This window comes from Acinonyx jubatus, chromosome D4, assembly GCF_027475565.1.
Source record: "Acinonyx jubatus isolate Ajub_Pintada_27869175 chromosome D4, VMU_Ajub_asm_v1.0, whole genome shotgun sequence".
Classification (NCBI taxonomy): Eukaryota; Metazoa; Chordata; class Mammalia; order Carnivora; family Felidae; genus Acinonyx; species Acinonyx jubatus.
The window spans coordinates 21,534,683-21,554,702 of record NC_069391.1 but is presented as its reverse complement, the minus strand read 5'-3'; the positions used below and the strand labels follow the sequence as shown (position 1 = coordinate 21,554,702).

The 20,020-nt window shown below is 40.1% G+C and overlaps 1 protein-coding gene across 2 annotated transcripts in view; it reads left to right on the top strand.

The window, feature by feature from the left end:
• The first annotated feature begins 14,455 nt into the window (after nt 1-14,455).
• The window catches only part of HSDL2 (hydroxysteroid dehydrogenase like 2), a 65,158-nt gene continuing 59,593 nt past the window's right edge, over nt 14,456-20,020 (top strand). The window contains exon 1 of one of the 2 annotated variants that reach the window (XM_053204785.1): nt 14,456-14,612. In XM_053204785.1, coding sequence (XP_053060760.1) covers nt 14,596-14,612 — 17 coding nt within the window. In that variant the 5' untranslated portion in view covers nt 14,456-14,595. The remainder of the gene's footprint in view (nt 14,613-20,020) is intronic. The other variant, XM_015068654.3, reaches the window with a different exon arrangement.

Here is a 20,020-nt window from a genome sequence, read left to right as displayed (position 1 = left end):
GATTTCTTTAGTTTTTACCTAATATTGTTTTTCTGATTCAGGATTTCATCCAAGACACCACATTACATTTAATCATTATGTCTCTTTCGGATTCTCTTGGCTATGACAGTTTCTAAAACTTCCCTGACCTTGACAGTTTTTGATGGTCTTGACAATTTTGATGAGTACTGCTCGTGTATTTTGTGCAGGTATTTTATCTGGGATTTGTCTGTTTTGTTTTGTTTTTCTTCCTCATGGTTAGACTAGGGTTATTGGTTTTTGAGAGAAAGACCATAGAGATAAAGTGCCATTGTCATCATGCCGGATCCGAGTTAGGTATTATTGGGTGCCTGGCTGGCTCAGTTGGTGGAGTGTGCAACTCTTGATCTCAGGGTTCTATGTTCAATTCCCACATTGGGTGTAGAGATTATTTAAATATAAAATAATTTTTTAAAGGGTATGTTTTATCAACATGGCTTATCACAGTTGATTTGACTTTGATCGCCTAACCAAGATCATGTTTGTCAGCTTTCTTCACAGGAGAGTCATTTTCCTCCCCTTTCCTATTGTACTCTTTGGGAGATGTCATTGTATACAGTCCATACTTAAGGAATGAAGAGTTATTCTCCACCTTTTTAAGGGGGGGCAGTATTTACATAAATTATTTGGAATTCTTCTATGCAGGATATTTGTTATTTCTTCCCATTTATTTATTCAATCTGTATGGACTGAAAGATACTTATTTTTACTTTGGTTATAGTCTAATACCACTTTATTTTTTTGCAGCTTTGTCCATTGGGAGGTCTTTCAGTTGACTTCTATTCTCTTTTGAATACTTCCTTCAATGTGAGCTGTTTGTTTTGTTTTCATTTTTCAGAACTTCCTAACTTTCTTCCATAACAAGATGTTCCAGGCCCATCTTGTATATTTTCTGCTCTAGTTCTAGAATTGGTCATTTCTTTTTTTCCTTTTTTTTAGGAACTTTCTTTAATTTTTTAAGTTTATGCATTTATTTTGAGAGAGAGGGAGAGAGCATGCACACGGGCACACATCGGGAAGGGGCAAAGAGAGAGACTCCCAGGCAGACTCTGCACTGTCAGTGCAGAGCCCAATGTGGGGCTTGAACCCATGAACCATGAGATCATGACCTGAGCCAAAGTCAGACACCCAACTAACTGAGCCACCAGGCGCCCCTAGAATTGGTCTTTTTTCCAAAGAGCCCTGATTCTTTTTATTGGAGTATAGTATTAGAAATCAGGGGCACCTGGGTGGTTCAGTCAGTTAAGCATCTGACTTCAGCTCGGGTCATGGTCTCATAGCTTGTGAGTTCAAGCCCTGTGTTGGGCTCTGTATTGACAGCTCAGAGTCTGGAGCCTGCTTCAGATTCTGTCTCCCTCTCTCTCTCTCTGCCCCTCCCCCACTTGCGCTCTGTCCCTCTATCAAATATATATATAAAAAAAAAAAAAAGAAAGAAAGAAAATCTAAGGGGCACCTGGCTGGCTCAGTTGGTAGAGCATTTGACTCTTGACTTCTTGGTTTTAAGTTCGAGCCCCACATTGGATGTAGAGATTACTTAAAAATAAATCTTGTAAAAAAAGAAAGAAATCAAATCTGAATACTAGGTATGCTCATGTTTACTGGAATTAAGATTGATTTTTTTTTAGTTTGAAAGTTTCAGTCTGGCATGTTATAGGATTTTAATCTTTTTTTTTTTTTTTTTTAAATTTACATCCAAGTTAGTTAGCATAGTTCAACAATGATTTCAGGAGTAGATTCCCTAATGCCCCTTACCCATTTAGCCCATCCCCCCTCCCTCAACCCCTCCAGTAATTCTCTGTTTGTTCTGCATATTTAAGAGTGTCTTATGTTTTGGGGTACCTGGGTGGCTCAGTCATTTGAGCATCTGACTTCAGCTCAGGTCATGATCTCACAGCCAGTGAGTTCAAGCCCTGTGTTAGGCTCTGTGCTGATAGTTCAGAGCCTGGAGTGTGCTTTAAATTCTGTGTCCCCACTTTGCTCTCTGCCCCTCCCCCACTCACATTCTGTCTCTCTCAAAAATAAATAAACATTTAAAAAATAATTAAAAAAAGAGTCTCTTATGTTTTGTCCCCTCTCTGTTTTTATATTGTTTTTGCTTCCCTTCCCTTATGTTCATCTGTTTTGTATCTTGAAGTCCTCATATGAGTGAAGTCATATGATATTTGTTCTTTTCTGACTAATTTCGCTTAGCATAATACCCTCTAGTTCCATCCATGTCATTGTAAATAGCAAGATTTCATTCTTTTTGATTGCCGAGTAATACTCCACTATATATATATATATATACACACACATATATATGTGTATATATATATATATATCTTCTTTATTCATTCATCCATCGATGGACATTTGGGCTCTTTCCATACTTTGGCTATTATTCATAATGCTGCTATAAACATTGGGATGCATGTGTCCTTTCAAAACAGCATACCTGTATCCCTTGTGGATAAATACCTAGTAGTGTAATTGCTGGGTCGTAGGGTAGTTCTATTTTTAATTTTTTGAGGAAACTCCACACTGTTTTCCAGAATGGCTGCACCATTTGCATTCCCACCAGCAGTACAAAAGAGATCCTTTTTCTCCGTACAGGATTTTAATCTTATAGTCAGTGTTTATTTACTCTGCTCAGTTTACTTTGATCAATGGTTGCAGATCTGTCTTGCAGGTCACTGTTAACCTTTCAGCTGCCCCTCACTTTCCCATTTCACTTATAAGTCAAGAAACTGAGTTCTGGAAAATCAAAATGTGTGTTACATTGTCTCTTCCTCAATTCTACCTTCCTTACCATTTGAGAATGGATGCCAAGGTGGCCTTAATTTTTCCATAGTCCGGCCAGGTCCCTAGTCCTTATTTCTTCAAGTTTCAGATTACTGTTGGATCTTTAGGACCATCTCATTTGCTTTCTGAGAAAAGCAGTGAGTTACTATTTAGAGGAAATGCTTACAAATCTCACCACCTTCCTTAATTTGGGTGCAAATTGGAAGGTATTCTTCATAGTCTGTGATAGGATTATGTCAGTTCCCTAGTTTTATTATACTTTAAATTTTCTTCTCTGCTTTTAGTTCATTTCTGTTCATTTTCCTAGACTCCCATCTTCCCTCAAAGTTATGTAATCATTAATGACTTTCATTATGGGGCACTTGGGTAGCTCAGTCAGTTGACCATCTAACTCTTGATCTCAGCTTAAGTCTTGATCTCTGGGTCATGGGTTCAGGAACCACACTGGGTCCCACGCTCAATGTGGAGCCTACTTAATATATATATATATTATAGATATATAATATTAATATAATATATAATAATATATTATTCTTCTCAAGCAGCTCTTCTCAAGCAGCTATTTCCACTCTTCCTTCCACAGCCCTTAACAGGATTCTCCCTTACTTTATCCCTAACTGGTTAACTAACATATGATTCATCTCATCTTTTCAAAAAAGGGGAGGCAGTCGGGGCGCCTGGGTGGCTCAGTCGGTTGAGCGTCCGACTTCAGCTCAGGTCACGATTTCATGGTTCGTGAGTTCGAGCCCTGCGTCAGGCTTTGCGCTGATGGCTCAGAGGCTGGAGCCTGCTTCCGATTCTGTGTCTCCCTCTCTCTCTGCCCCTCCCCCATTCATGCTCTGTCTCTCTCTGTCTCAAAAATAAATAAACATTAAAAAAAAATTTCAAAAAAGGGGAGGCAGAAAGAAATATCAGAGGGTCACCTGGGTGGCTCAGTCGTTTGAGTGTCTGACTTTGGTTCAGGTCATGATCTCAGGGTTGGTGAGTTTGAGGCCTTCATTGGGCTCACTGTTGTCAGTACAGAGACCACTTTGGATCTGCTGTCTCCCTCTCTCCCCCTCCCCTTCTTGTGCTCTCTCTTTCTCTATCTCTCTCTCTCAAAAATAAATAATAAAACATAAAAAAAGAGAAAAGAAATAGCTGTGGGTAGGGTAGCAGAGGAAAAGGGGCAACTCCCTTTTTTTCCCCTTCTTTTCCATTTAACCTGCTACTTACAACTCTTTCTCCCTGAGTTGAAGTTAGTCTGCTATACTATATAGTTTAGTATACTATAGTTGGTCTAGCATACTATATATTACTATAGTATAGTTGATTTGCTTTTCTTACCTTGGAATTTCATTTGTCTATAGATATATAAAGTCAATACATATTACAGATGCCTATAATATTGTAAAATTTCTTATATGGGACAAAACAGTCCATTCTTAGGTATCTGAGAACGTATCATCAATAGGAAATATAAATTTTATTTTACAATTAGAACAAAACCTTTACTCTGGCCACTAATTCAAACCTTCTCTAAAATTTTTGACATAACTATTTAACAAGGAGCCAAATAGATTGATTCAAGTACATCTGTTTTCTTTTTCCTCCTTTGCCTTTTGTTGAAATATTATCCTATGCAAAAAGGAGATCATAGTCTACAGGGTCAGTGGAAATGTTCCAGGGATGCCGGACAACTGGATGGAGCTGCTGTTCTCCCTCCCCAATATGTTTCTAAAAAATGTTTAACTGCAGATAATCCCACAGGGCACCAGGTAAATGTTCAACCTTGAACAGGCAAACAAGCAAAAGGTCAGTAGCAGAAAAACAAAAGAACAATCTGGGACATTTCTCTATGAAAATATGTTATTTATGTCACTGGAAAAGCAAATCTCCCCATCCCTTCCCCCATCCATGGAGGTGGAGGGTTACTTCTAGCAGAGGATAATAAGTCTTCATATAGCCTCTCTTCTCCTGGAGCAGTGGGAGTATGAGACCCTAATCAAGAATTTAATTTAGTAGAGGGAGGTAGTAGGACGACACCAACACAAATTTAATTTGGCACAGTCCAAAGCTTGATCTTTGTGTAGTAAAGTAGTATGCATTAAGAAATAGATGGCTCCATTATGGGCCGGATTCTTAAGCTAACTTTGAATGGTTTATTGTTGTTGTTTTAATGACTGTTAGGCACAGTTTGAAAGCTAGAAGATAAAGAAAAGAATTGACATTCTGCAAAATAAAATACTATCTTTACAGTGAACAGGGATGAAGCTCTCTTGATTATAGAAGAGTCGAGTGTTTCTCAGCTTGGAAAGAATACACATACTGACAGTAGAGTATTGTGTCATAGAATAAATGCCTGGCTTTGGGAGATGTGAGTGTATTTTACAAATAGCTTTTTACTGGACACCAGGAAGAATTAGGTAGAAATATCTCCAAGGGAACTGTACTTGGAATACTCAGACCCAACCCTGGACTCTCTTACTAACGTCATATTCTATATAGAATCAATAATTCAGATTTGGGAAAATGTATGGCCTGGGAAAGGGGGATGGCTTATGATATGAGACAAATTCCTGTGCGTGGGGCATGGTATCTCCTAAAAGGAGATGGAGTTATTAACAGCAAGTTTGAAGAAGGAAATCTGAACAATATTGATGCTCTTAGCGTCAGATATGAAGCAGATATGAAGACAAGGAGCAAAGCTGGGGGGAAGCTCAAGAGGGAAACCCCTGCAGTGGTTTGTACTCTTCTGATACTTTTGTCTTGAGACAGAGTATCGCTTAAGACTCAGGTACAGATGCATATAACAGAAAACAAAAAAGTAACAGTGACTTAAACTAAAGATTAATTTCTCCTGTAAAAGAAGTCTAGCAGTAGTAGCTTCAGGGCTATTATGTCATTCCATGGTCATCAGAGACCCAGCCTCCCTTTTGTTTTATTATGTGAGCATATGGTTTTCATTCTTAAGATCACAAAAATGACTGGAAGCTCTTTATTTTTATTATTTTAGAAGAAATTTTTGTTTTTTGAAGTTTATTTTGCACGTGCATGAGAAAGAGAGGGGGAGAGAGAGAGAGGGAGAGAAGGCAAGTGGGGGAGGGGCAGAGAGAGAGAGGGAGAGAGAAAAAGAGAATCCCATGCATGAGATTGCAAGATCGTGACTTGATCATGACCTGAGCCAAAGTTGGGGGCTTAACCCCCTGAGCCACCCAGGTGCCCCTAGAAGCTCTTTAAAGAAGCTTTCCCATCTCTCTCAAAAATAAATAAACATAAAAAAAAAAGACACTTTCCCAGAAGTCCATTGCAATATCTTCCATTTATATCTCATTGGCCTTAATTTGGTAACATGGCCACCCCTAGGTAAAGACAAGTTGAGAGATGCAGGTTTTTTTCTGGGCATGTTGACACTTCCAATAATAGATATTGTTGGTAGGGGCGCCTGGGTGGCTCAATCAGTTGAGCGATGGACTTCAGCTCCATGGATCCTGAGTTGAAGCCCCACATCCAGCTCACTGCTCTCAGTGTGGAGCCCTCTTGGGATCCTCTGTTTCCCTCTCTCTCTGCCCCTCCCCCCTTGCACTATCTCTCCCAAAAATAAATAAAAAATATTAAAAAAATAGATACTGGGGCACCTGGGTTGCTCAGTCGGTTGAGCGTCCGACTTCGGCTCAGGTCATGATCTCACGGTCTGTGAGTTCGAGCCCCGCATCTGGCTCTGTGCTGATGGCTCAGAGCCTGGAGCCTGCTTCTGATTCTGTGTCTCCCTCTCTCTCTGCCCCTTCCCTGCTCATGCTCTGTCTCTCTCTGTCTCAAAAATAAATAAAAAACATTAAAGAAAAATTTAAAAAAATAGATACTGTTGGTAAAAAGAAGTGGAGAATGCATAATAGGTAGGCAAATATCAGTCTCTGCATTAGCAATTATCACATAAAGCTAAAGTTAATTGCCTTATATATAATTATAATATATTAATATGATATCATTATATTAACATATTAATATAATATTCCCTCATGTAAACCTCAACCCTTTGGCTTAGTTGTGTGCGGATGGTGTAGTAAATAAACCAACAAGCAAAAAAGTGAAATAAGGCATGATCCATACACCCACATACCTAGTCCACTACTTGCACTCAAGTAAACTAGCACTTGTCTATTGAGGAAATTGTTTCTTGGAATTCTACGAGATGGCAGCTGCAAAGTGAGGAAAACCCACAGTGTACCTTGGAGCAGTGAGAATATCAGAAGGCTATGTGGGAAACTCAGGAGGGTACTGAGACGACTGCCCCCCCAACCCTAACCTTTCTTTCGTGAATGTTGTAGGGGAAAGTTCACCTTTGAAGGAGCCACAGGAAAGGGGAAGGCTAGTCCCCCCCTCCATGATTGTAACATAGATGCTGCTGTTCCAAGCATCACATCCAGAAATAACATGTAGAAGAGGCAACCAATTCTGTTGTCTTTCTTAAAATAAGAAAAACTTTCCCAGCAGACCTCACATTTGCCAGAACCAGATAACATGCCCACTTCTAAACAAGGCATCGGCGACGGCCATGGGATTACATTGACTAAGGTCAGTGACTCTCAATCTTGGCCACATATCAGAAGCACTCAAGGGGCTTTAAAAAATACCACCTGTGTGAGGGGTGCCTGGGTGGCTCAGTGGGTTGAGCGTCCGACTTTGGCTCAGGTCATGATCTCACGGCTTGGCTTGTGAGTTCGAGCTCAGCATCAGGCTCTGTGCTGACAGCTCAGAGCCTGGATCCTGCTTCAGATTCTCTGCACTTCCCCTCATACTCTTTCTCTCTCTAAAATAAATAAATAGGCAAACAAACCAACATTAAAAAAAATACCACCTGTGTACTCCGTGTCAACTTAATTAGAATCTCTGGCAGTAAGACCCAGACATCAGAATTTTTTAAAGACCCCCAAGTGATTTCAGTTTGCAAACATAGTTAAGAACTACAAACCTACGTCTTCTGGTGCCCCAACCAACAGCATTAGCATTACCTGGAAACTTAATGGAACTACAAATTCTTCAATTCCACTATCTAGACTTAATCAGAAACTTTGGGTCAGGCTCATTAACCTGCATTTTATAAAGCTCTTTAAGTGATTCTGGTGCACATTAAAGTTTGAGAGCCACTGACCTAGACTAATCAGGATTAAAAAAATTTTTTTTTATTTTTTTAAAATTTATTTTAGTTTGAGAGAGAGAGAGGCAGAGAGGAAGGACAGAATCCCAAGCAGCCTCAGTGCCATCAGTGCAGAGCCTGATGTGGGGCTTGAACTCATGAACTGTGAAAGCATGTGATCAAGAGCTGAGATCAAGAGTCAGACATTCAACTGTGCCATCCAGGTGCCCCTAATCAGGATTTTATTCTAAACTGTAGTTATGTTTACCTTTTCTATTTAAAAAAAATTTTTTTTATGTTTAGTTATTTTTGAGAGAGAAAGAGACAGAGTGTGAATGGGGGAGAGGGAGAGAGAGAGACACAGAATTCAAAGCAGGCTCCAGGCTCTGAACTGTCAGCACAGAGCCCAACGCGGGACTCAAGCTCACAAACTGTGAGATCATGACCTGAGCCGAAGTCAGCCACTTAACCGACTGAGCCACCCAGGCACCCCTATGGTTACATTTTCTAAAGCATGGATGAACAAAATTAGCAAGGACTAGGAGTTGAAAAAGCACGGGCAGGCAAAGAATAGTGTCAGCTGTAAGCATTTGCTTTCACTTAAGGAAAACCTTTCTAGTTTTTTTTGTAATTTTTTTAATGTTTATTTTTTTGAAAGAGAAAGGGGGCAGGGAGGGGCAGAGAGAGAGGGAGACAGAGGTTCTGAAGTGGGCTCTGTGCTGACAGCAGAGAGCCCGATGCAGGGCTTGAAGTTACAAACCATGAGATCATGACCTGAGCCAAAGCAAGACGCTTAACCAACTGAGCCACCCAGGCACCCCCAGAGCTTTCTAGTTTGAATTCATTTCCAGCTTAGAGGAAAGTTGTAATAAAAAAGGAACTCTCATATATCTTTACTCCAAATCACCAATTTTTAACATTTTTCTACATTTGTTTTAGCATACCCTCTCTCTCTCTACACACCGCATGTGTGTGCACACGCACACGAATAGGTGGATCTTAATTTCCTTTTATTCCTTAATATTTCATACTAAGAACACAGACATATGTTCTCTTAACCCCAGTACAGTTATCAAATTCAGGAAATTCATCATTGACCTAATACTTTAACCTGTAGTGGGTAGAATATTCTAATTTGTTGATTGTGCTATAGCAAAAATTTTTTTCTATGTAGAATCCAGTCTAAGATCACATGTTGTGTTTAGTTGTAATGTCTTTTTAGTCTTCTTAAATATCTCTTACAGCTCGTCAGCCTCTCATTTTTCTATTACATTGACATTTTTGACTTCTCATTTACCTCCGTGATGATATAAACAATCAGGGTTAACTTTGCTCTCCAGGGGATATTCAGCAATTTTGGAGTGTCAAGACTGGAAGGGCTGGGATGGTGGTGTTGGTTGTACAACAATGTGAATGTACTTAAGGCTACTGTGCACTTAAAAATGGTTGACATGAGGAGTGCCTGGGTGGCTGAGTCAGTTGAGCGTCTCTTGATTTCAGCTCAGGTCTTGATCTCATGGTTTTTGAGTTTGAACCCCACATTGGGCTCTGTGCTGGCAGTTTGGAGCCTGCTTGGGATTGTCTCTCTCTGTCTCTCTCTCTCTGCCCCTCCCCTGCTCTCTCTCTAAAAAATAAGTAAACTATTAAAATTATTTAAAAATGGTTGGGGCACCTGGGTGGCGCAGTCGGTTAAGCGTCCGACTTCAGCCAGGTCACGATCTCGCGGTCCGTGAGTTCGAGCCCCGCGTCGGGCTCTGGGCTGATGGCTCAGAGCCTGGAGCCTGTTTCCGATTCTGTGTCTCCCTCTCTCTCTGCCCCTCCCCCGTTCATGCTCTGTCTCTCTCTGTCCCAAAAATAAATAAACGTTGAAAAAAAATTAAAAAAAAAATAAAAAATAAAAAATAAATAAAAAATGGTTAACACGAGGACCCCTGAGTGGCTCAGTTGGTTGAGAGTCTGACTCTTGATCTTGGCTCAGGTCATGATCTCACGGTTTGTGAGTTGGAGGCTTGAGTCGGGCTTCGGAATTCTCTCTCCTTCTCTGTCTGCCCGTAACCCCTTGTGCTTGCGCGCGCGCTCTCTCTCTCTCTCTCTCTCTCTCTCAAAATAAATACACTTTAAAAAATTTTTTAAAATGGTTAACATGGTAAATTTTACGTTATATATCCAAACATACATACTTGGAGGTGGGGGCTCTAGCATCTAAGGGGTACAGGCCAGGAATGCTGCTAAACATATGAATACACGTGGCAGACTCCTAGAACAAAGGATTATCCAACCCAAAAGGTCAATAGCAGCAAGGTTGAGAAATACTGGTCTAAGTTATGGTTGACCCTTGAACAATGCAGGGGTTAAAGGTGCTGATGACCACATGGTCAAAAATCCGTATATAACTTTTGACTCCCTCAAAAAGTAACTAATAGCCTCCTGTTGACCAGAAGCCTTACCAATAACATCAACAGTCTATTAACATGCATTTTATACGTTATACGTATTATATACTGTATTTTTACAATAAAGTAAGCCAGAGAAAATAAAATGTTATTAAGAAAATCATAAAGAAGAGAAAATGATTATAGTACTGTACTGTGTTTATTGAAAAGAAATTCATGTAGAAGTGGACTCCCACAGTTCAAACCAGTGTTGTTCAAGAATTGACTATATTAGCACAGCCTTGCTAAATGGTGTTATGTATATCCATTGAGCAAACAGTCTTGATTTTTGTATTCTAAGGAAAAATGAACAGTACACAATGATGCATACACAGAAGCTTTTATTGCAAGACTGTTTATAACAGGGATGATGTTGAGACAAAATGTCCATCACAAATGAGAATGGTAAAATTAATTTCAGTATATTTATATAAAAGAAAACTATGTACCTCTTTTTAAAAAGTCAAGGTAAACCGTTAGTTGTAAGCTTGTAAAGATGTCTATGATATATTAAGTAAAACAAAAACAGGTTCCAAAACAATCTCCCCTATGATTTACAAATGATCAAAACCTATATAAAAATTTCAAAGTCTTAAAGGAAACATGCCAAACTGTTCATGCTTATCTCTGAAGGATGGTATTAGAGGGAAATTTTCACATTCTCTAGATTGGTGTAGTCATCAGAAAGATAAAGACATTAAAATACAGCATTGAGGTTAATATCCAACAGTTACTAATAAAATAGTGACTAGTAATAATTCTTTGAGCAACAGAAGTTACTGCTACCGGTCCAATGGGGGAAGATTTGGTACATTGTCAGAGGAGCTGCCATACCCTCAAAATCCCAGGGACTTCCCCTGTTTAACCTGGACCAGGGTGAGCTGTCCTGTGGGTGAAGGAAATGGAAAGTTTCAAGAGCCCTGACTCTTCCAAAGCCATTGAAAGCATCTGCATTGTGTTCTTGGCCTCTGACCATTAATTAGTAATTTTATATTTGACTGGAGAAGGCTAAATATCTTAAAAGGCAAGTTGAAAAATCACAATGGTAAATTATAACACACTGAAACAGTGTTTTCCAAACAGTAGGTTATGATCCATTGGAGTCATCAACATAAGTAAGTTATGATCTACTTAATATGATAGAATATAATAGATTCAATAAAATAGAAAATTGTGTTTACTGGATCTGGATGAAAATATCTTTCTTTATGTGGATGTGGCCAACAAACATGAATGTTACTGCATTACACACTTAAAAATATATATTCTTATGCAACATAGGGTTAGAAGAGTCCTTATTCAATAACTTAAGATTAAAGTTGTTCTCAGTGTCATGTCTTTTAGTATTTCAATTTAAGGATACATTTTCAACTTCCCATGTGTTTGAAAATTACTTCTTAATGTTGGTAAAAGTAATTAATTAGTAATTAACTTAAATAATAATATAAGATGAATTAGGATATCACATCCTGTTTATTTTTTATTAAAAAAAATTTTTTTATGTTTATTTTTGAGACAGAGAGAGACAGAGCATGAGTGGGGGAGCAGCAGAGAGAGGGAGACACAGAATCCAAAGCAGGCTCCAGGCTCTGAGCTGTCAGCACAGAGCCCAACGCAGGGCTCAAACTCATGAACTGTGAGACTGTGATCTGAGCTGAAGCCGGATGCTTAACCAACTGGGCCACCCAAGAGCCCCTAGAATATCACATCCTGTTTTTTAATTATACAAAGCATTTTCTTTAAGGAATTTAAAATTTATACATCCTATTTCCCCTTTATGGGAGCCCTGTAGCTCTTCATGCTATTTTTGCCTTAATGCAAGTCAGATTATATTATACCATAATATTGTTAATAAATTAACATTTTGCTTTATAGAATTCTGAATTTTAAAAAAACAGTGCCATCTGGTGGTTCTTTCTCTTTGGGTATAAATCTCAAAGTGGAATTGCTCTTTTTTCTTTTTTTTCTTCTTTTTTTTTTTTTTTTTAGAGAGAGTGAGAGAGCACAAGCAAGGGAGGGGCAGAGAGAGGGAGACAGAAAGAATCCCAAGCAGGCTCTGCACTGTTTGAACAGACCCCGATGTGGGGCTTGAACTCAGGAAGATCACGACCTGAGCTGAAACCAGGAACTGTGAGATCATAACCTGAGCCGAAACCAAGAGTCTGATGCTTAACCCACTGAGCCACCCAGGTACCCAAAAAGTGTAACTACTCTTTTGTATATGGATATCCAGTAGGTGGTAACTTAAGGAGCTGCAAAACAGTTTCCCAAAGTGGTTTGTGCCTTTTCACATTCTCACCAACCATGTATGAGAGTTCCACTTTATTTATTTATTTTTATTTGTTTATTTTGAGGGGGTGGGGGAGAGAGAGAGAATTCCAAGCGGGCTACACCCTATCAGTGCACAGCTGATGCAGGGCTCAAACTCCCAAACCGTGAGATCATGACCTGAGCTTAAGTCAGACGCTTAACCAACTGAGCCACCCAGGAGCCCAGAGAGTTCCATTTTCTCCACATCCTGGCTAACATTTGTTATTTTCCATATTTTCTATTATAGCTAGCCTAGTGTATGTAAAATGGAGTCTCATTGTAGTTTGGATTTGCATTTCCCTAGTAACGATTGTTGTTGGACATCTTTTCATATGCTTGCTGATCACTTGCATATTTTTTTTTGAAGAAATGTCTATTCAGATTCTTTGTTCACTTTTTAGTTGTGTTTTTCATGTTTTTGTTGCTGAGTTGTAAGAGTTCTTTATATATTCTGGTTACCAGACTTTATTGGATATATGAATTGCAAGTATTTTCTCCCATTCCGCAGGTTGTCTTTTCACTTCCTTGAGTGGAGAGTAAGCTTTTCATCTAACAGTCCCTATCAACTCTTTTTGAAACACCTAATATTTACAACATTCTAAACAACACACTGGCCACTCCTCATTCCTCCCACGTAGGCTGACCTTGTCTTTTTTGTCCTGCTGCATCTCGACAGTGACCAGCATGCACTAGATGCTGATATTTATTGAATAAAGAAATTCTTCTGTTGTCTCTAAGGACAATATCATAGATCGTCAATTCAAATACCTATAGGAGGCAGGCAAGAGATATACATGAATAGAGCCGTTTAGGGTTTGCAGTAAATGGTAGAGTACATACCCCACCTCCAAGCTAGTTTAATTAGTCCTCAGATAACAACCTCATCGCCCTGTTGTATCATTTCAAAATAAAATTTCTTCATGTCTCCCTAAAAATATGTTGGTCTTTAGTTCATTAGGGTAGCTAACTAATGTCCAAAGATACTACCAAAAGCAATACTGCAGTGCACTTGCTGTGATGAGCACTGGGAGTTGTATGGAAGTGTTAAATCACCATACTGTACACTTGAAGCTAATATTACATACACTGTATGTTAACTGGAATTTAAATTAAAACTTTATATGTAAAAAAAGGCAATACAAGATCCCAGAATTCACCTTCTTCCAGCACTGAGTTTGGATGTTCCTTCTACGAGACCAGAGCTAACTATGCATTCTTCCGCGAGACTCCTGCAGAGTTCTGACCCAGAAGCTGCTGCTCATCACAGGGCTATGTAGAGCTGGGTGAGGTCGGCAGGCTTTAGTCCAGATTCCATGGGAGAGTCCAAATGCGACGCTGGCCGGCTTCTGGCAGAAAAGTACCTGCCGAGGAAAACTGGTTCCTACTAGGGGAAATTCGACGGAGCGCATGCAGCTGGACAGGCTCCCAGGTACGGGTCATAGAGGGAGAGAAGAGGGAGAGCCAAGTACTCGCAGCTCAGTGTCTGCAGAGGAGAAGCCACACCCTAGCCTTCAAGGTCCCTAGTGCACGACTCAAAACGGCCACCCCACCGGCGCAGGAACGAAGCGCTGCGCCTAGGAGGCCTTCACAGAGCTGGAAAAAGCGTGCGTAGCGGCTGACGCCGACGGGAGACCGATTGTCACCGCAGAGCCCCGCGAGTGAGGTGGGGTGGAGTTGCCTTTCCCAACGCTTGCGCAGAGAGCTAGTTTCCAGGGGCCAGGCGGGGGAAGGAGGAAACTAGCTCCGAGAGCCAGGAGGCCCACTGCATGCGCAGGCGCACTCAGACATCTGCGAGTGCTTGAAGGGCCCGTTCCCCGCAGGCCTCGGGGTGGGGCCTCGGGGGACTGGCGTAAATGAGGAGGGAAGGCCCGCCCCTCGCACGCCGCTCTCTCCCGCTGCTGCCATTGCTGTCGCCACCACTTTGGCCCTAGGAAAGTCATGTTACCCAACACCGGGTAAGGGGATGGGGGCGCCGCGGGAGGAGACCGGGTAAGGGGCGTGGTGCGCGGCTAGGCTGGAGTGGATGGCTGGGGTCCCCGGGGTGGGAGGGCGCTCCTTGGAGTGCTGGTCTGCGCTGGACGCGGTGTTCATGGAATCTGCGGTGACGAGCGTGAAAGTAACCCGGAGTTATGTACTTCGGGGTGGCAGCCACGTGCAAATCTCTCTCAAACGTAAAGGATCCAGAGTGGGTTACCCCACCACTCGCGGGGCGGGCCCTTCCGTGGGTTTCTCCGTGGCTTGTGAAGTATTTCAAGTTCTAGGTGAAGGGTCACTGGAACGCTGCACCGCCAGTGAGTCTTCACTTTTCCTGAACGCTCAATTCTGGAATAATGAAATAATAATGGGGTGTTTAAAAAGTGATTTTCAAATGAGTAACAAATTAAACTAATCTTAAAGTATGGGTATCTTTTTGGGGGGGACGGTTCACTTAAGTTTTTTAAACATTGTGGTAAAATACACATAACAGTATCTATCATCTTAACCGTTTTTAAAAAATGGTTATTTTTGAGAGAGAGAGAGAGAGAAAACGCAAGTGGGGGAGGGGCAGAGAGAGAGGGAGGCACCGAACATGAAACAGGCTCCAGGTTCTGAGCTGTTTGAACAAACCCCAAGATGGGGTTTGGACTCACAAACTGTGAGATCATGACCCGAGCTGAAGTCGGAGGCTTAATGGACTGAGCCACGCAGCCACAATTTTAAGTGTGCAGTAGTGTTAGGTAGATTCACATTATCTGCAGCCAATCTCCAGAACTTTTTCAACTTGCAAAACAAACTCTATACCCATTAAACAACTCCTTCTTTCTCTCCAGACCCTGGCAACCACCATTCTGTTGTCTGTTTTTGTAAAGTGTAGGTGTCTTGAGCTGAGTGACATGTCTGTTTTGTAATTTGCTTGAAAGATACAGGCACATGACAAAAAGACTTAAGCAGCTCTAATGGTTAAGGTAAAAAGTGTGTTTTCTCATCCTTAACATTCAGTCCCCCAGTTACTCTGGTTTGTTTCCAGAGATAGTCTATGCATTTATAAACATTTGCACACCACCTTAAACACACACACACACACACACACACACACACACACACACACACACCACTTTTAAAAATAGTAGCAAACTCCCTTCTGGGCCTTGCCATTTTTACATAATATGTATTGGGACACACATTTTAGGTATGTATATGTGGATTTTTTCTTTTGGTAGTTACATGGTATCCTATTGATGTACCATAATTTATTTACCCAGTCCCCTGTCATTGAATACCAGATCATTTCTAGGTTTTTGTTACTGCATATTTGCTGCAATGATTATCCTTGTATCCACTGTTTGCACATATTTGAGTGTGTCTATATAATAAATTCCTGGAAGTGAAGTTCCTGAATGAAAAAGTATATGGCTGATATACTTCGATGGCTGATACCCTTAGCACTCCAAAGAAGTAAAAAGGATGAATGAAATTTTCTAATCCAACATGTTGGCAAACCACAAAATGTTTGATAATAAAAACCTAATTGAAAAAAAAAATGGCACTTCGTTACAGTTAAATTTTGCATCACGAGTGAGGATGAGGATCTTTTTACCAATTTGACCCTCATAGGACATTTGGCAATATCTGGGAACATTTTGGTTGTCCTAATTGTGTATGCGTGGGGGTGCATGCTGTTGGATCTTTAGAGTCCTGGAATGCTGGTAAGTATCCTGCAATGCACAGGATGGATAGCCCTGTACAACAAAGACTTAACTTTGTCCAAAATGTTAGCAGTACAGATGAGAAATTCTGATTTAAAGCCACCTGAGTGTCTTTTCTTTTTCTGGCTTACACAGTTAGATTTGTTTGTTTGTCTGTAGTTTTTATTATTTTTTTTAGTAATCTCTACACCCAACACGGGGCTCAAACTCACAACCATGAGATTGAGAATTGCAGGCTCTTCTGACTAAGCCAGACAGGTGCCCCCACAATTAGGTTTTATTGATCTCTGAGAGTGCTATTTGAAAAAAATTTATCATATGTGGTACAAATATTTTTGGATTTTTTTCCACTGTGTCTTGATTTTGATTATACTATTTGTTTATCATGAAAAAACATGTTTTTACTAAGTCAGAGTTAATCATTTAAGGCTTTGTGGTTTTGTGACAACCTATAAGACCATCTTAAACTAGGATTTTCTTTTGAATTGGTAAGTATTCTTCTAGTATTTTTATTTGTATTACTTTCATTTTTACTCAGATTTTTCATCCACCCGAGGTGAAATACTATTTTGCTTACTATTTTGACATAGGAAGTGGGTTAGAAAGTCCACTTCATTTTGGTTCGGATGGCTGGCTGCACAGTTGTATTAGTACCATTGACTGACTAATCTTTTTTTCTGTTAGAAACTCCACATCTATCATATATTGAATTCTTGTATGTATAAGGATCTGTTTCTGGATTTTCTGTTTTATTACATTAGTGTGTCTATTCATGCACTATTACCCAACTATTTTAATTACTCTAGTTTTATAAAATGTTTAAATATTTGGGAAGGGTGGTTTCTGTCTCATTTGAATTTTTTTCTTTTTTCAGAATTTTCCTGGTTATTCTTGGATGTTTATTTTTCTAAACGAACTTTAGAGTAACTTGTATAGTTTTTTTTTTTAAGTTATTGTTTTTCTTTTTAAAAATTGTTAATAAAAATTTCATCACATTGACTCTGATTTTGAGATACCAGAGAAGTTTGGTAAACTGTGGTGTAGATTAATTCTACATTAGCAAGTTTTAGCCCTTCACAAGTTTAGATTCAGTGTGAGGAGAAAAATGTCCTTTATCCTACTGGGAATCAGTCCAGCTAGACCAAAGGCAAAGGGATGGAGCTTTTAAAGCAACAGTTAAGACATTTTCATGTTAATACTTAGACTAAAAAAATCACTTTAATAGTCTGTGCCCCTGCACTTGGGTGGGTCAGTTGGTTAAGCATCTGATTCTTGATTTCGGGTCAGATGGTGATCTTAGGTTTGTGAGTTCCAGCCCTGAGCCCTGCTTTGGGCTCCCTGCTGAGAGTGCAGAGCCTGCTTAGTATTCTCTTCCTCTCCCTCCCTTTCCCTGCCCCTCCCCCACTAGCATGCACAAGCTCTCTCTCTCTCAAAAAAAAAAAAAAAAAAAAAAGTCTATGGTGGGAGGCTGGGTGGCTCCGTCGGTTAAGCATCTGACTTTAGCTCTCAGGTGGTGATCTCACGGTTTGTGAGTTCAAGCCCCACATTGTGCTCTGTGCTGACATCTCAGAGCCTGGAGCCTGCTTCGGAGTCTGTGTCTCCCTTTCTTTCTGCCCCCCCCAGCTCATGCTCTATCTCTCTCTCAAAAATAAATAAACATTTAAAAAATTAAAAAAAAAAAGTCTATGTATATACTACCTTTTGTATAAAAAAGGGAAAATTACACACACATACACACAATGTGTTTTTATACATACATGTGTGTAGTTGCATATTTTGAAAAAAGAACTACAAGGATAAGAAGCCAGAAGTAATTGAAGCTGGTTACCTACAGGTAAGAGATTTGAGTGTACATATTTATAAGGTTGTAACTTTTAAACCATGTCTGTGTTTTACAACATCCTTCACTAAAGATGAGGGAAAATAAGCTAAAATGGAATGCAAACATTAACAAAGGAAGTTAACTATATATCAAATTTATCCCAAATATACAGAGAAAAAGATAATTTTTAACATAGTAATTTGTATACCTTGTGAGGGATTTGGTCTAACAAAAGAAATATAAAGAGAACTTGAACTTAGTAGATTTATTATTGGAGGAGAGAGATATTAGTACAATAATTCAAATACTGTTGTAACTTATAGTATATACCTTCCTCTAGTTGGTCTGCTTCCTTAAGAGAACAGATGAAGATCCTTACTCTCCCCCTTTGCCTTGGGCAAGAGTGTGTTACTGGGGTTTTTTTCATATCCCCTAAGCTGGCTCCTGGCGTTCTTGTCCTTTTTCTTGTAGAAAGCCATACGTGTGTCAGCATCCCATCCTTGTCTCCCAAAACTGTCAAGGTCTGGAATTTCTTTTTTCTTTTTTATAATTTTTTAAAGTTTATTTCTTTTGAGAGAGACAGAGTGTGAGCAGGGGAGGGGCAAAGAGAGAGAAAGGGAGAGAATCCCAAGCAAGCTCCGCAGGATCAGTGCAGAGCCCGATGTGGGCCTAGATCCCACGAAACTGTGAGATGATGACCTGAGCTAAAATCAAGAGTTGGATACTTAACTGACTGAGCCACCCAGGTCCCCCAAGGTCTGGGATTTCTATTTATCACATTTAATGTATAAATTTTTTACTGTTTTTTTAAAAAAATTTTAATGTTTATTTGTTTTTGAGAGAGAGAAAGAGAGCACGAGTAGGGGAGGGTCAGAGAGGGAGACACAGAATCTGAAGCAGGCTCCAGGCTCCGCACTGTCAGCACAGAACCCGACCCGGGGCTTGAACCCACAAACTGCGAGATTATGACCTGAGCCGAAGTTGGACGCTTAACCGACTGAGCCACCCAGGCACCCCTAATGTTTTTTTTAATTTATTATTTTTGAGAGAGTGAAAGTGTGAGCGGGGGAGGAGCAGAGGAAGAAGGGGACAGAGGATCCAAAGCAGGCTCTGTGCTGACAGCAGAGAGCCAATGTGGGGGTTTGAATTCATGAATGGTGAGATGACCTGAGCCAAAGTCAGATGCTTAACCAGCTGAGCCACCCAGGTGCCACTTAATGTAGAAATTTTAACGTGTAAATAACTTAAAATCTCTAAAGTAAATAAAATTTTACCACTCCCTCAAACACTGTAAGGATCTACAAAACTTAAGCTCTAATCACTCTGTTTTAAACTTACGTTATTGTAACAATACATTTTAATTCTTTAACCATACAAGTATTATTTATTATTTATGTTATTACTAATTATTATAAATACATTAATTGATTTCTGTTCTTAATTTACCAGTGTTTTTGTGGGGTTTTTTTTGTGTGTGTGTTTTGTTTGTTTTAGTCTTTTTGGTTTTAATGTCTTCTTGCATTTTTGACCTTCCATCTGGGAACAGTTCTTCGAATAAATAAGGCATGAGGGGTGCCTGGATGGCTCAGTCAGTTAAGTGTCCGACTTTGGCTCAGGTTATGAACTCTCCTGAGTTCGAGCCCTGCATCGGGCTCTGGGCTGACAGTGCAGAGCCTGCTTGGATCCTCTGTCTTCCTTTATCTCTTCCCCCTTCCTCTGCTTGAGTATGTGCTCTCCCTCTCCTCAAAAATGAGTAAGCATTTTTAAAAAATTTTTATCAGGGGCGCCTGGGTGGCTCGGTCAGTTGGGCGTCCGACTTCAGCTCAGGTCATGATCTCGCGGTCTGTGAATTCAA